The sequence below is a fragment of the Ictalurus punctatus genome, chromosome 9, assembly GCF_001660625.3.
Source record: "Ictalurus punctatus breed USDA103 chromosome 9, Coco_2.0, whole genome shotgun sequence".
Classification (NCBI taxonomy): domain Eukaryota; kingdom Metazoa; phylum Chordata; class Actinopteri; order Siluriformes; family Ictaluridae; genus Ictalurus; species Ictalurus punctatus.
In genome coordinates this window covers 15,920,542-15,938,143 of record NC_030424.2, presented here as the reverse complement: position 1 = coordinate 15,938,143, position 17,602 = coordinate 15,920,542, and the positions used below count along the sequence as shown (strand labels likewise).

The 17,602-nt window shown below is 38.6% G+C and overlaps 2 protein-coding genes and 1 long non-coding RNA gene across 3 annotated transcripts; 1 reads left to right on the top strand and 2 right to left on the bottom strand.

Moving 5' to 3' along the window:
• On the bottom strand, window positions 1–10,159 carry ganc (glucosidase, alpha; neutral C). The gene is made up of 24 exons (XM_017475758.3): window positions 10,055–10,159; window positions 9,811–9,861; window positions 9,615–9,717; window positions 9,299–9,426; window positions 8,970–9,146; window positions 8,843–8,864; window positions 8,658–8,724; window positions 8,470–8,566; window positions 8,124–8,307; window positions 6,447–6,594; window positions 5,458–5,693; window positions 5,216–5,342; window positions 4,953–5,032; window positions 4,685–4,828; window positions 4,502–4,598; window positions 3,722–3,823; window positions 3,362–3,605; window positions 2,861–2,925; window positions 2,664–2,740; window positions 2,492–2,566; window positions 2,256–2,369; window positions 1,357–1,469; window positions 1,120–1,220; window positions 1–500 (listed from the first exon to the last, which is right to left on the bottom strand). Exons 1-24 carry the CDS (start codon window positions 10,102–10,104, stop codon window positions 394–396), a joined length of 2,709 nt encoding a protein of 902 aa, XP_017331247.1. The 5' UTR covers window positions 10,105–10,159; the 3' UTR covers window positions 1–393.
• Window positions 10,160–10,802: 643 nt separating this feature from the next.
• Window positions 10,803–15,242, bottom strand: LOC108269495 (THAP domain-containing protein 6). Its single transcript, XM_017475426.3, has 4 exons — window positions 15,072–15,242; window positions 12,260–12,452; window positions 12,014–12,133; window positions 10,803–11,921 (listed from the first exon to the last, which is right to left on the bottom strand). Exons 1-4 carry the CDS (start codon window positions 15,149–15,151, stop codon window positions 11,703–11,705), a joined length of 612 nt encoding a protein of 203 aa, XP_017330915.1. The 5' UTR covers window positions 15,152–15,242; the 3' UTR covers window positions 10,803–11,702.
• Window positions 14,531–16,496, top strand: LOC128633598 (uncharacterized). Its single transcript, XR_008397030.1, has 2 exons — window positions 14,531–14,962; window positions 15,514–16,496. It is a non-coding gene; the product is annotated as an uncharacterized LOC128633598 (long non-coding RNA).
• Window positions 16,497–17,602: the final 1,106 nt, after the last annotated feature.

Here is a 17,602-nt window from a genome sequence, read left to right as displayed (position 1 = left end):
GTTGTTTGACTCTGTAATGTTTTGTTACATAAAGACATGAAAAGTTAGCATTGTTGCATAAATCATGGCCATGTAGTACAGGGCTTTATGGCCAGATATTAACACAAAACAGGAAGTAAATAAATCAGATAGGTTACAATGCTTCAATTTTCAACTTCCCTTTTGACTTCCATTCAGAAATTTCATTGATCTCACAATTATTTGCTTTTCTCAGTCGAACACACAACTTAAACACATAAAAAACACATTAAAGTGCCTTTGAAAATAAAACATCTATTATTGCCATAAAAACAATAAAAAACAATGGTCATTTATAGAAAAACTGAACATACACAGAGAAGGCCCTGAATTGTTTTCCTGCTAATTATTAATAAACTACCTACTAATACGTTGTTATATTCTGATTTCCCAATCTGTGTGTATCTCCAGGTCCAAACCAGTTAGCGTCAACAGAGCTTGCTTTGGTTCAAACTGAAACGAAACCGTGTTCTTCCCTGCAGCTGGATTGAGAAAGGAACTGGATTATTACAGAATGGAAAAAGTAATACAGTCCAAAATATTGCTACATGCTTTACTGTAGGCTTTCTTCCATGTCAGAATGAATTAATATTTCCAAATGAGTACTATAAAACAATATAATCAGCGTGATTGCTACCTTAAAAACAAATAGACTGTACAGTGTCCCAAAAGTCTCCGTATGGTAAATACGGTAATTAACACTTTTTAGCAAATTTTTCTTCCAAAAATATTTTCATACTTAGTTTAGATTATATATTTTTTCCAGATAGCCTTTAAGAAATGAATTTGACAAAAATAAAAAATAATAATAAAAAAATAAAAAGTATTAAAAGTATTCTCATGGCTGGATTGGGAAACTGTTGCAAGGTTGCGATGGACTTTGACAGGAAACATGGCAACAACACACACAACACTGCTGCCAAACATTAACAAATTCAAAAAGACTGGAAGTGTTGCGAACCAACCTAGAAGTGAACTTTCACCAGCATCCACTGATGAAGACACAACCATCGTGGTGCTGGTATACATAGTCCCCTATATATGGAGACTTGTGGGACACCCCGAACTTATAATAAGCACAGTGATATAAATATATCTCACGTGATTTTAGAGTAGGTTTCCTTTTCACACTCTTCTGACCCAGAATCACCACTGACTCCAGTTTGCCACCAGAGATGAAGAGCGCTTCTTCAGCTGCACAGCTGCATATTACATATATACCACAGGTACATAAGAACTGCTGTAATCAACACTAATCACTTTAGTGGCCTGAACACTGAATATATGTTATACACACGCACACGTACATGCGCACACACACACACACACACACAATACCTGCTAATGAGTCTACCAGTCTGCAGAGAGAATTTACGCAAGCAGAACTGCTTTTTGTCCCTATAGCTGAACGAGTGTCCATCATCCTCATACAGCATTCCTTCCGCATTGCCCTGTAATGCAGATACTCATCAATACTGAAGCAAAGCATAAATTATAATCTTAATTAAAATTTTAAACATTTATACGGTAGAATGAATGTCTCCACAGCCTTAGGACAAAATAAAATGAAGAAACTTTCTTTATAACAAGACATTAGTGTGTTAGGTTGTACAAAATTTTAGAATCACAAGTACGAACAAAACAACAAAAATGGTCGATAGTGCATATTAAGATTAATGGTACAAAATTTCAAAACAATATCAGTAACAAGTTGGTATCTCCCTTTCTGAATGTGACAAAAAAAAATTGCTTGGTCAATCTTTGCCCATTACTCTTGACAGCGGTCATGTGATGGGGAGAGCTGGTGGGTGGGAACTGGCAGATAAGCAAATTGGGGAGAAAAAATAAATAAATAAATAAATAAATAAATAAATAAATTTCAAACTATGTTTCCACTTTTTCACAGACTGTAAAGAGGTGCAAATATTTACATTTACACTACAACACTGTTGAATTCTCGATTCTGATTGGCTGACAGACATTCTGAGCCAGTGATATGCAGTCATTAGAGAGAGAGAGAGAGAGCAAGAATGACCCGTCGTCAATTATTCCTTATTTATGGCATTTGGCAGATGCCCTTATCCAGAGTGACTTACAGTTATATCATTTATACTACTGAGCAGATGAGAGTTACGGGCCTTGCTAAGCCCTTTGGAACAGTAGTCCAACGTCTTAACCACTGAGCTACCACTGCCCCTTTAAAACCTTATCAAGATATTGCTAAGAAGGATGATCACCTCAAAGTCTGGAGCTACAGTAAGAGTGAAGGGATGCTGCTGGAGATCAGCAGTGCAGGAACCACAGCCTGTTCTCCTGGTCACAACTGTTCCTCCACGCTGCAGCACAGGTACCTGGAAAATATTCACAGGAAACACAAATCATATAGGCCAGGTTGGGTTTCCTGAACAAGGTGTTTACTGCACCCTGAGTGCGGTTTGGCTAGTGTGTGTACTGTAATGGAGCATTGACTCACCGTCTCCAGAGTCACAGGAAGTGTCAGAGTCTTTCCTCCTCTGTGCACCTCACCGTTGCTGACATCATACCACAGCTACCACACAAAACCACACACATCGCTACTTAGGTGCAATATGTATATACATTGCACTGATAATGACGTTGAGAAGCATGCAGAGCATTAGACCGACCTCGTCTGACCCTGGCAGTAAAATCTTGACTGCTGTGACTCCTGGGTCAGTCACAGGACAGGCCAGGAGTGCACTGCCTGAAATCATGCACAGCAATATTGCCTACACATTATACATTGTAATTTGTTCTGTACAATAGTGATTTATATAGGGATATAGGGTACTTTTATTTGTAAATGTGGATTAGTCATACTTACCAATCATGTACTGGTTTTCCACAGTGAAGGTTTCTGTCTCCTTCGGGAACTCCACCCACAGAGGTCTGAGACAAACAAACAAAAAAAATCTTCACTGGTTTTTGAAAACTAATCTACAGTGAAAAGCCCAGTCCATCACCAAATCAGCCCACAGCCACACTAGCACCAAGACGGTACCAGGAAGGTTTCTACTGTGTTAATTACTCTTGTGTATGATATCTAACACCTAAGAAAGTCTGTTTTTTTATTAGTCCCATTTGTCAAAAAAGTTTGAAAGGATTTAATGTAGAATATTCTGATTTAGTAACTGCGCTTAGCCTTCTGCTGTTAGACGCACAATTACTTTTATGTTTGCGTTCATTTAAATGTATGTAGTAATTAATTCATCAATGCAGGATGTATTCCCAGCAGTTCCAGATCTACTGTGACCCTGATTAGGATAAAGCAGTTAGACAAGATGAACGGCAATAAAGTAAAAAAAAAAAGTTGAAAATTGTGTACCTCATTGGGGGCAATGCTGAGGTATGGGCTAGGTGAAAGAGAGTGTACCAGTAAGGCAGGAGGCAGTATCTCTGTTGGATTGCTGATCTCACTGCTGAAGTGACTGTGCTCCCAAACAGCCAGGGCTCCCGCCGCTTGGTCCGTCTATCTGAGTGGCCTCTATAGAAAGGCTGCAGCGCCCCCGCCTGGTACCAGCGCACCAGCAACTCAGGGTCTGGATTCTGCACAAAGCCTCCTACATCAGCTACAAAAACACAGATTACAGACAAAAATTATGATACATTTTTAAATCTTGACAATGTATAATATCAAATATCAGTTTGTGCCTTTCTTGGCAGCCACTAAAGGAGGTAAACAGACCCCCACAAAACTGCATTCCAGTGACACTCAATGACAACAGCATAGGGATTGAGATCTTCAAATACTCCCAGGTAGCAACATTGTCCCCTGTCCATACAGCACCTGTGGGGAAAAACAAACAAACTAGAAACACAACATTGCTGTATTTTTCCATTGTACACTTAGAAATCTTAATTGAGCCAAATGGAAAGAAAGAGAAATTGTTGCTTTAAGTTTATTCTCCACTGACTTCAGAGTTAATTGGAATGGTCACAGGGATAACTGCAAAGTGAAAAATGACTAACATCATTACAGTGTATCATCAGTATTGGCCATTAATTAATCATTACCCATTCTTATTTTACTAATTAATCCTTAACAAATCATTGACGACATCTGTAAAGTTGGCTCCTAATACGATCAGAAAACTAATTAAAGTATTTTTGCCATAAACTATTTTTCTTTTGGTATGTTTTTGGGGATGTAATTAACATTTTGGTACAGGTTAAAAAATAAAGGCCAGTAGTGCGTTTCACCCTCTTTTGAAATTTGTTGGGTTTTTTAATGCAGTGTTTTCCAGTAGAGTTACACAATGTATGGCATGATATGCATAACCAATCAGCAACAGAGTGCTGCTACACCCATCCAGAGTCAATCTTGCTGTCACTGTAAAACCATACATTTGTATCATTTACTACTGGACCGGTGTCCAACAGAAAAAAAACAACACAGTTTTAGTTTCTCATGCAAACAGTTCTGATACATTGTGCAGTAGAAAAAGACCCACAGATTTTGGCTTACCCATTCTCTGAGACCCAGCAAAGAAGGAGCGTGACAGAACAAATGGTCTCTCCAAGCCACCAGAGCGAGTTATCAAACCCTCAACAGTTGCCATGTGCTGTGGAGAGAATATTGCTGTGATTACCTGTGCTGCCTAAAGATTTACCAGTTCAAAATAAGGATGAATTCTATGGCTGCTGTAACCTGGAAAAAGCCATACAGGTTGTGTAATTCCCTGTGTTCCCAGCCTGAGCAATGAACCACGTCTTTAGGCATTGTCTGCTCTGGTCCATTAAAGACAGAGGGCTCGTTCATGTCATTCCACACAAACAAGGACTCTGTAGACCCCTATTCCACAAACACATTAGACAAAGTCCATAAAAAGGACAGTACATGTAAATAATATGCATGAGATTAGTCAGAGCTTTAAAACAGATGAGAGAGAGGTTTCAACTCTTCTGTACATCCTTACTTTATACTTGTCAAGTGAAAACTGTCTGGCATACCACGACCTTGTCCTTGAGCTACTGAAGTCCAAGTAGCAGGAATCGCCTAAAGATACAGCACAGTGAGAAACCTGTAACTTTCAAAACACCAGTCTGATCATTAAAAGAGTATCAAGGTGCTGGAATTGTAGAAATTATCATTACAGTTTGACATTACAACAAAATAAAACAACCTGTCTTGCAACAGAAATTGGGAAATGCTGAGATATAATAAAAAACATTATTATACCTGGCCAGCATGTTCCATGATAAACACCACCATTGCTGTCTTTCACAAAATGGCCGCCATCTCTGGCTTCACAAAAAAAAGGCCAATCAGGGTCAGCCTTGATATGGGGATCATTGATAACCACCATCTAAAACCCATAAAGAAAACTATTGTGACACTGGATATGTGCATTAAAAACCAGTATTTTTAAAGAAAGATAGGAAGATAACCATACAGGTAACTGATGAGTTTTGCATGCCCACCTTCCTTTTCTTTCTCTGCAAATGGAGCTGCATGTCCACTGGGTTAGAAAACAGTTTGGAATCCCAGGTGAAGTAGCGTTTCCCTTCAGTGTGGTCTATGTCCAGCCAGATTACATCATAAGGGATGGTATGGCAGTCGAAGCCAGCATCCACAGCTTTCACGTCCTCTTCATCCTTATAGCTCCAGCGACACTGGTGATATCCCAGGGAAAACAAAGGTGGCAAGGCTTGGTATCCTGTCAACAGTGGAGGAAAGACATTCACATGAATAGTCCTACTACTTAGGAACGGTGTTTGAGATTGTCACCCACCAGAGAATTATATGATACTTCCATTTGAGTTTTCAGTGAAAACTGCACTGCCTACTACTGTTGTATACACTCAATGTGTAAGTGGCAAGCTATCCAATCCGCACCATTCACATTCTATCAGCACTGCCAACGTGCTTCAGATTTATATAAAAATAAACAAACACATACATACAGTTTGATGCCCACATTTACAACACTATTAACAGTCAAAGCTGGGCCAGCTGGCAATATAACAGTTCAATTTAACATGAGGCAAAACAGGGAACAAACTGCATGTTCGTGTTTATCCTGGTTACCCATCTCAGTATGCTGAACATTATTATAGTGCAGATATTTTGTACTTTGTAGATCTGCAGAATTTTTTTTTTACTTTGTATCTGTACTCCACAGACAGACTACACAGTCACAACATTGTTGTACATGATGATTTTAACCCACACGTGCAAGTACAAAATATAGAAGGATGCAAGTAGAGGTTCATTCAAGTTGCATGGATCATGAAATTGAATCATTGGTTAAAACGGAAGCTTATCTGTTCTGTCAGATAGAAAACATATATACACCTTTGTGTAACTTGGCCTTGAGACCACAGTTTATTTGAGAAACTGTGATCAGCCGGAGCTTTAGTGTAGTGAATTGTTAGTGCATATTTGCTAATATTTGACAAAGGCAGTACACCTGTGAGTTGTGCATACTGAGAAAACACTTGGGTCGGTGAAGGTCCAAGCAGTATGAAACAATCAATTTGTCCACTCTCCGACACCCAGCCCACATCGATTTGAGGATTTTCCCTGCTCTTCTTCACTGGTGGGCCATCCTCTCCCTGCTGAAAAACACACCATATACAGTACAGTGTAGTTGTTATCATCATTCAGCAACCTCCAAATTTCTCACTTCATTATAACTGACAACATTTTGACCTCTGTTGATTGAGTCATATTCTTTTGTGCTCCAGTTATGATGTCATCATCACTAGATCATCGGTTACTGAAATAAGTTAAGATTGTTAAGATGGCTGGACATATGCATAGTGGTTTCCAATAGGACCTAATGCATATTGCATTTTGGCCTAGCTTATTATTACAAAAAAAAGAAAGAAAAGAAAAAAAAGAGGTGCCCTACAAAATACAAAGAAATGATTGTCTGGCTTTCAGTAGCCCTTGGGACCAGGGTATAAACAGGCTTGGGGAGTAACAGAATACATGTAACAGCATTATGTAATCAGGATACAAAAAAATTGGTAACTGTAATCCATTACAGTTATGTCAAAAAAACTAAGTAAACAGATTACAGGTACATTTTGTAAAAAAAAATAGGAATACTATCAGGATTCCGTTTATAACCAAAGAAATGAACCTTTTGACGTAACACAATATAGACAATTGCTTGATTATAGTTCTGGTTCTCTCTTGACAGTTCTGGCTCACATGAGCAACCTTCGGGTGCATATGCAAATAAATTTTGAGCAAAGTTAATTTGGTAGAGATTAACACAATTTTTTCTCTGAAATGTGCTGAAATGCTTTTGTTAGGGTGACCATACATCCTCTTTTTCTTTAAAAAGCGTCCGGCCGGGATTTCTAAATTTGAGAAAATGCCCGGGATTTGGCTTTAGTTTCATTATGATGTGCTTATGGTCTAATACTGCATCCCGTGTGCGCGTATTTGCATTGCTTTAACCCCTCTCTGTAATTCCCGCCTTCTCACATACCAATTGGTCGATTATAAAAGGCTTGCAGGAACTATTGGCCAAATTCCTGCCTCTCAACCATTAGCCTACTCTCAATGAACACGCGAAGGTGAAGCACAGTTGTGTAGGCCGTCAAACAGTTGCTTGACAATAGCAGCAAATGCCAGCTGTCAAGAGTTGAAACAATGCCCGTGGCCATATAAGGTCATTTTTAATTTCATGTTATCACATTTCTTCATATTACATAGCCATTCAAATGTGTAAATGAAGGCAGAAGGTACACTTGTGGCATCTGATATTTTATTTTATTCCATGGACATTCAAACATGGATGTAATCTTTTGTGAAGTAACATTACCCGCATCAGGGACAGTGACCTTTATTTGTTTATTTATTTTATTAAAACAAATCCAAACCTTGAACATGTTTTTATGCTCTAAAATAAGCTCTAAAGAAAAGTATTTCAGTTCATATTGCTTTTCTCTTGATTTTATTTAAATATGTGACCTTGAAGTAATCCAAAAATAATCAGATTATATTACTTTCATCTTGTGACACTTGGATTACGCTACTGATTACATTCTTTTGTGAAGTAATTTGTAACTGTAATGGAATACATTTTTAAAGTAACCCTCCCCACCCTGGGTATTAATAGATGGACTGATACCTCCTGATAGCTTGAGCCATACTGCAGATCTACCAGAGTTTCAGAGGTGTTGAGCCAGAACACCCCCAGCGTCCTGTCTGCCTTGTGAGCTAACAGAAGAGGAACAGAACCATAAAGCCCCAGTCTGCTGTTGATCTCATAGGCAAACACATCCAGGTTGTACAATCGATACGGCTCACTGCCACTGTAAAACAAATGATCAAGTTGGTGAAGATGTTTTAATATGGTTTAGGAAGCTATTAATACAGAGAAATTTGTATTATCAGTTTAATCAATTTTAAATATTTGAATGCACACCCCTTTTAATTAACTTATGCAGGACTAACACATTAAATCCTGACTCTACCTGGTGTCCTTCAGCTGGAGAGAATCTGCATGCTCAGGAATACCATAAGCGTGGCTGAAACCATGGAGCCGAAGGTCAATACCCACTGAACTGTGACCTATATGAAAAAGAATGACAATAATATATGGCTTGACTTTATAATGTCTCAAACTGAAATTTGAACCTAAAGCAACACTAGGCAAACACACCTTTTGCATTGGTGTCTTGAAACTGTGTGAAAGTCTCCTTCCACAGCCCTAAAGGATTTTCTTCACCCTGTGAAATGAGAGAATTAGAGTTTGACCACATGACCAATACAGTCATACAGTTATTATTAATAATAATAATGTAGCATTTTATGTGTGTGTATATATATATTATGTGTATTTCTTGCCTGATATGAACTGGAGGATGGCCTGTAAAAAATGCAAAGAGGATTTAGTGTAGATAATAGAAATTTGCATTTCCAGCTAGGATAGCTTTTTACAGTGAGAACACAGGCAACATGTTTATACAGTTACCTGGCTGGATTACACAGTGTCTCAAAGCAGAGTCTGCCTTTAGGATTAAATGTGACAATTGCCTCGTCCTCATAGAGAATCTCTAAGTGGAAGGGGAAAGCAAAGACCTGGACATGGTACTGCCCTGAACCCCAGGTCAGAGAAACACAGTCAGCTCTCTTCCACTCAATCCTCAACCTGTGACACATAAAATTCATGATGGGAAGGATTTTAGACTTACGGGTTAGAATATAACAGGCCCTTTTTTTCTTAAAAAAAAAAAAGCCCCACACAAACTGCATTTAATGCATATCAAAATAAAGAACTGTCGTGTTAAGTTCAAGACTTACTGCTCATATTCGGGTTCTCCAATCAAGACGTCTGCAGCTTTATAGCGAGCTTGGACAGGCTGCAATTCATCAATCGTAAACCTCAGAGATCCATTAGGAATTTCATGGATTAGAAGAAGCAAATGTTCCTGTTCAATGTAGACAGTGACTCTTCAGTGTTATTATTTTGTTTTGCATTATTTTGAAACAAATGAAGTTTGATTAATTGATTTATATGAATGTACTTCTCTGTAAATTAAAATGGAGTCTGTATTGTGTTTGAACGCCTGCATGCTATGAAATGCATAGACGAACACTGAAGATCTGAGGTGTTTACCTGAGAGTAGGACTCACACAGCTCCACAGCAGCTGCTCTCTCTTGCAGGACTAAAGTGTCCAGTAAGGCACAGTACTGAGACTCAGCTCTGGCTTTCTGTCTCCTGTGTTGGTTATTCAACCATTAATCAAACAAGTAAACAAATGAATCAGTAGCTATGTTCCCGAAATCCTTCTTGATTGTTTAGAAAACTTACTTGTAAAACAAGATGTCTTCGGCTCTTTTAAATTTTCCTTTACCCACGACGCTGAAAAGTAACAAAGTCCATACATCATACATGTATATTACTATGAGGCGACTGACTAAGTCACATGACAATGAGCGAAGACAGTTGAACGGACCAGGAAGACCACAACAATACTGACAAATAATATAATACTGTAAATAAACTCATTATAATGTTGTTTGCACTAAAGAGAGTTTGACAGGTCTAGCATTACCTCTGTAGCTCATCTGTAGAAGCATTCTTGTTTACGCCAAACTCCGCCATGCTGATAGCGTTTGTGCTTTCCTGTCAGTGAACTGACAGCGCCTGTGTGGACCTGCCACGCCCCTTTCTGATTTAAGCGACTCGGATTGGTCAGATCCTGGTCAATTTTGAATGGGAAAATACAGTTTAGAGAAGACGTGCTTATGTGTTTTTGTCGGTTTTTTCAGTTGTTGTTGTTGTTGTTGTTGTTGTTTTTCGTTATGAGTTATTTCAGCTTATTTAGGAGATTTCCAGTTTTAATCCTGTGCAAATCTTTTTTTCGTTATTGTACGGATAAGTCAATTGTCTGAGTACAGCAAACACAGAACTGTTCCTTAACCATAGCTTTTGGTTCCCCTTTGGTTATTTTTGGGAACACTCCGTTTAGTTTAACAAAAGCAGTGGTGTTCCTGAAACGTTCTGGGAACGTTAAAGCACAACGTTTTCATATGGTTGTAGGACAACTGACAAGGAACTTTCCCCAAAGATTGATTTAGGGTTTTTTTTTTTCTAACTTTTTTTTTGTGTGTGTGTGTTTTCTAAGTTCTCCAAATGTGTGACTAATGTGACTAAAAGAAAGAAAAATAGGGGCACAAAGAAATGCAAACGTTATATTTTTGTAAACTAAAAATCCCTTTTTGGACTGGGGAACCAAAACCAAATGTTGCCAGAATGTTCAGGGAACCAATATTTGTTAGCTGGGAAAACAAATGTTTGAGTGTTGTCAGAATTTTTATTATCACTTTTTTTGTTATATCTTATGCCACACTGGCTCTGCCATTGTTCATCCCATTTTTTATTTTGGAGTGCAAAAGGGTGCTGAGAAGCACTGTACATATGAAGCTAATGACAAATCTCACATCAATGCTGAGTCAACAGTGGGTTTTTTACTGCTTGTGATGTTGGCACAAAACCACAAATCCTAAATCCATCCATCCATTTTCCATATATCTTATCGTACAAATGAGGACCTGGAGCCTACCCCAGAGAACTCGGAACACTAGGAGGGGGACACCCTGGTTGGGGTGCCAATTCATTGTGCATGGCACAATCACACAGACATTCACACACTAATTCACACACTACGGACAATTTGGAAATGCCAATCAGCCTACAGTGTATGTCTTGGCTGCAGGAGAAAACCTGAAGCACGGGAAGAACATGCAAACTCTGTGCATAAGGCCAGAGTCGGGATTCAAACTCCTAACCCCAGAGGTGTGAGGCAAACATGCAGCATGGGTGCACATAAACAAAGATACAAAATATTATACATTTATTTGCAAAAACAAGGCAATATTTACAGGCTCAAGCTATTTTACATGATGATCAAACACAGTCTTTCCGTACACTGTGGCAGAGAAAAATCTTCAGCAAAGCTGGTGAGGGATCCAAGTTAACGCCCGGTTCCAGTACACGCACTGGGGTACTAGTTAAACACGGAGAGCCCACAAGAGAATATCCAAAAGGAATGGCATGCATGGAGCATTTAAACAAAATGATTTGTTTAGAATAAACAAATTTACTGACATACGCCCTTCCTTTTGTGCCACAAAAATTTTTCATACCCCTTTAAAGCTGCACTGTGCAGTTCTAGCAAAGTTAGCAGGAACTAGTGAGTTCTAAAGACTTGAATACATGTCCAGTCTTTGATGAAGTTCATCTGTGATGAGATTTCTCTCTTTTAGGTCATCCAAGGCACTCTTTAGTGTTGTCTTGCATCTCCTTTCTCTGTCCTTGGCATTGCGGAGTTGACGCTGGAGGCGCTCCATGTTTGCCAGGGCCTGCGCCAGTCTGTCTTTCACCCTGTTCGGTGAAGGATCCAGTGCATATGAGTGCTCCTGATAAGGAAAAAAAGTCAGGCTCCATGCATATTCATTCCAGTCATTTGTTTGTGTACAATTTTTTGGGACTGTTTTCAAGAAATACTCACATCACAAACCAGAGCTTCTGGTTTATTTCTGTTGGCATTGCTGTCTGCTTTCACCACCACTACTTCATAAGGAGCAGCAGCCTTTTGTGATGTTGCAGTCTTTCTTGGTTTAATGGGTTTCTAAAATAACATTTTGTTAGGAAATGCAATTATGTAAGTTGTCACTGTATCACACGATTTTTGAAATGTTAAAAAACAAACAATATCATCAAACATAATACACTGTCTTTACAATTGTAAACATACTTTCTGAAGGTGTGCCGGGAAATTAAAAATCGATGGGATGGCTCCTTCACGAAGGCGAACAATCTGCCCAGTTCTGTCAATGGCATCCTCTGTGAAATGCTGACTGCACAGAACTGAATGAGGGGTGGCTGAAAACCCCTCTTTTCTCAGAGCAGTCTCCCAAATTTTTCTCAGTTTAGCATCAGTGGGAAACCTTGAAATACATTTACACACAAACATAACGTCATTAGTACTCGAGAAACACCAACTAACCACATATCCCTGTTATGTTAATAGGGTTATTCCACGATCAGGTTGCCATTTGTGTACCACTGATATTACATTTACAAATATATTCCCCTCCAAAACTACTGGAACAGTACGAGCAATTCATTTGTTTTTGCTGTAGACTGAAGACATTTGGGTTTGAGATCGAAAGATACAGTGCCCTCCGCTAATATCAATGGCAATATACTTCAAATATATTTTCCTCATATGAATTCATAGGGGTGCCAATAATTGTTACACACCTATATTTAACAAAGATGTTTTGGGGGATAAACTTGTGTTGTGTTTGCAATTGTTTAATATCCATGCGAGCAGAGTATTTTTGTGAATTTCTTGAACAAAAGATCAAAAGTTTAAACAATAAAGACAATTTTTCAAAGCCTTCTTTGCTCATATTTACCAACGGTGCCAATATTAGTGGAGGGCACTGTGTATATGTGAAAAAAGTTTAGAATTTCAGTTTTTATTTCTTGGTATTTATATGTAGATGTGTTAAACGACATACAAAATTTTGTATCAGACCACCCAATTTGCAGGTGAGCAAAAATACTACAACATGTGACTGACATGTGTTTCTTGTTACCCAGTGTCCTGTTAGACTGACTGTTTAAACATCTACTCTTGGTTTTAGGCTTCTGTTTTACATGTAAAGACTGCATTTATTGTTAAAAAGAATAAGCCAACATGAAGATCAGAGAGCTGACTATGGGAGAAAAACCAGCCATTTTGAAGCTGAGAAAAGAGGAAAAAGCAATCAGAGGCACTGACAGAGGCATTTGGAATCTCCTGAAAAAGAAAGAAATCACTGGTGTACTGAGCAACAGACACAGAATGGGTCAGCCAAGGAAAACAACAACAACTGATGAGAGAAACATTGTGAGAGCTGTGAATAAAAACCCAAAAACTACAGTCAGTGACTTCACAAACAACCTTCACAGGGCAGGGGTGAAGGCATCACAACCCACCATTCAAAGAAGGCTTTGAGAGCAGAAATATAGAGGCCATACTACAAGATGCAAACCACTCATCAGCAGTAAGAATCAGAAAGCCAGATTGTAATTCACAAAGAAATACAGAGATGAGCCACAAAAGTTCTGGAACCAAGAATAACCTCTACCAAAGTGATGTAAAGGCCAAAGTGTGGAGAAAAAAGGATCTATTCATGATCCTAAACATATAAGCTCATCTGTGAAACATGGTGGAGGAAGTGTCATGGCCTGGGCTTGCATGGCTGCTTCTGGAACAGGCTCACTAATCTTTATTAATGATGTAACTCATGATGGTAGCCACAGAATGAATTCAGAAGTTTACAGGAACATTTTGTCTGTCAGTTTACAGAGAAATGCAACCAAATTAATCAGAAACCAGCTTTATGGTGATGTCACTGAGTTGCCGGGTTGATGCAGTTATTGCAAGCAAAAGACTAATCGGTTTCTATACTTTTGCTCACCTAAAAATTGGGTGGTCTGATACAAAAGGCTAAAAAAAAAATCTGAAATAATTTTTTTTTTAAATAAAAAAAATTACTTATTCATTTTTCTCTCAAACCCAAATATTCTCGGTGTACAGCACAAACAAAAAACAAATCAGCCTTGCAATTCTTGAGATGGAGCATATCATAATTAAATGTTTTTAAATGTTGGGAAATTATTATAATTATTATTTAAAAAAAAAAAAAACGTTTAAATTTAGTTGTAATAAAAGTTTAATTTGAAGAGTTACAATGGCTAAAAGTTCATGGAATCACAAAATAAAGCCTATAAACAAAATATAGAAAATTATAGAAAGCTTATAAACAGAAAGTGGTATTACCACACCAATAAAATAAAACTACATTTAACTGGCAGTTTTGTAAACCTGTTCTTGTGAGAAATTCATATGAATTGGAACAAATGAGAGCGAAGTGTTTATATCGTTTAATCTCGTATAAAGTCGTATTAAGTGTACGGTATGTTAACTCCGCCCCTTCTCATTTTCGTACGACTTGAGTGAACTGTTATGGATTTGAAAGTGTGAGACCATAATGAGGTTTTCTTCACCTCAAGAGTTATAACCACAACTACAGAGATATTTGGAGAGTTTGTCCAACCATGAGTGGGTGGAGTCTCAAAGGGAAGTGTATAGGAACAATATATCCGGCTGGCCTTTGGGGTTTCACTCCAAAACTGTTATTCTTCAGCATTTTGTATGTTACAGGTTTCCTTCAGACAGAACATGCAGGCTGTGTTACTGATGCTTAGCTCGTGCAGCAGTGAGACACTCTGCAAATCGAGCTCAAATCTCATATCCACAACGCTGGACTGGCCTAAACACAAACACAGCTACCAGATTTAATGTTAGTCTACAAAAACCGATCTTAACCTTTAACCTCCAACCGATCACTACAAAAAGTTAGGAAGTAAGTCAAGATAAGGATAACGCGATCGCATTTATTAGGTAAACAACAAACTGTAAACAATTGTCGTTAGCTAGCTAACCTAATTCACAGACTAGCTGGCTAGCCCCTGCCTCGGTGTAAAAACACGCGTATGAGCAGAAAGTTCACCTGTGGAAAGTGACCCCTTGTTTTCTTAGATTTGCGTTTCGACGATTCTTACAACCGTACGCTGCACATTGTACCGGCATTTTCCAAGAATATTTAATGTAACTTAAAATAAATGAAATGGACCTATCTAAGATGGAGGCGCTGTTGACGTGTCGTTGTTTTGTTTTTTTTAGCTATATGAGCCCACATAACCAACAGGAAGTAAAAGGAAGTGGTGGAGCACGACTGTGTCAAATTAAAAGTCCTCAGCTCTCGGCTATATACGTACTATATATATTGTCACAGTCTCAGTGTTTAAGTCCAGGCTGAAAACATATTTGTTTACTCAAGTTTACCATGAATAGATTTTCTTTTATGCAAAGTACACAGTCTTATCTATTACGGGATAGTAAACATACCTAACAATCTCCCTCTCTTTACCACCCTCTCTCCTTATGTCCAGCTGCACATGATATTATGGAGATGCCAGTGATCCTGACCCTTTCTGATCTCCAGACCTGCCTGATCTATCCTGATGCCTTACCTCTGGATGGAGCTCTCATCAACCCAAGGATACATTCTGTCACTGAGGACGACACCAAGCGGTGCAGCCTGGAGATTGCTGAGGATGGTGCTGCTTGAAGTACCATGGAAATGGTTTTGGACCTCAATTCCACAGGACATTCTCGCTGTGGGTGCTGGGACTACGGTTGCTGTTATGGCCTTAGCACTGCAATTACCACATACAATTTTGCACTCAAGTCTCCTTTATTGAACAGTGGACTAGTTCAACAGAACAGAATTCATGTAAAAACAATAATTAACTTTTTTTTTACTTTCACACTATCTGTTGTTATTCAGATAAGGATGGGTTCCCTTCTGAGTCTGGTTCCTCTTAAGGTTTCTTCCTCATATTGTCTTAGGGAGTTTTTCCTTGCCACTGTCGCCACCGGCTTGCTGATTAGGGTAAATTCACAAACTTAAAATCTGTATCTTGTATTTATATGTTTCTGTAAAGCAGCTTTGAGACAATATCCATTGTTAAAAGCACTATACAAATTAAATTGAATTGAATATACATATATAATCCCAGAAACACAAATCAAGGATACACTCTGGATTAGCACCAGTCCATCACAAGGCATCACTAGCTCACACACTTAGGAACAATTTAGAGAAGGTTATCCACCTACCAAGCTTATGTTTTGGGGAACATGGGTACAGCTCCAGGGTCCTCATTTTGAAATACGGCGTTACTGTGCACCTCATATGTAATTAACATATTACACCCCCATTTTTGATAATAATTTAAGGACAACATACTTAATGTTATGGGTGACATGACTGCATAAATGTTTTCAATGTGTTTGTCTCGTTACGCAGCTGCACATGCATACTCATAACAAATTTCCCTTACCCGGACAAATAAAGTATATCTGATCTGAATGTCTGATGATATCTTCACATATGTAAAGTGCTCATACTAATCTCCTATATCTGTATCCAGGGAAATTCCAAAGACATTTGTCTTGGTCTTTAGAATGCACTTAACAAAATCCACTCCACTTTTATATGACCACAATTCTTTTTTAAAAAGATGATTTAGTTTATTTTTTAGTTTATGTAATATTTACTGCCCACTAAGCATTACTGTACATTAATCATCTAGTTTAACAGATTTTTAGAACTACCTATTTGATAATAGTCATACATTATGTGTACATTGTGGCATACGTTATATTTAGCTTTCAACATTTTTATTATAGAAATGCTATTGCCATGCTTAACTTGTAATAAAATTAAGTTTTATTTTTACCCAATTATAAAGTTAGTACTCGTGCTTTTCAGATTCAATCGGAAAACCGTTACCCTTTTATTTTGAAAATAATACAAATTCAAAATAAACCTAAGTTTTTAATTTGCTTTTGGTTTAATTGACTTGCCATGTTTAGCCATGACTTCGGCAGAGCCAGTAGGAGTCTTTTATTTTGAACAATATAACAGCGCCCTCTGCCGTTCAGATACGCGACAATGCAGGTAAACACCTGGCTGTGCGCTAAACAGGGACAGGGAATTCCGGCTCTTTCAGTGATTCGGATCATTTGGCTCAGCTCGCTGATAAGAGCCGACTCTTTCGGATCCCAAACGGCTCGTTGCCTTAAAGAAAACCGGATAGAATTAGATTCACTAAATCCCCAAGACACCTAAAACGTCCACTGACGAATCCTAGTGCATTCATGTTATTGTGTTTGTGCTTTAGTAAGAAAATTCATTTCCTTTTAACCTAATAATTGATCGCCTCCCTTCCTATTCACTCCAGCGAAAGCTCAGTGGTTTCCTCAGAGGAAAATAACCATACATGCGAACGAGTCGGCTCATTGAACCGGTTCATTTAGGTGTACTTCGAGAGCCGACTCGTTCGCGGACGATAGCGCTCGTGCACGAGCCAAACGGAATGCGCGGTTTTACGTGTGTGCGCTGTTGCGAAGGCTGGCTGTGTCGCGCACGCGCTCACGGGCAGGCTTTACCGGAGGAGGAGGCGCGCACGTCAC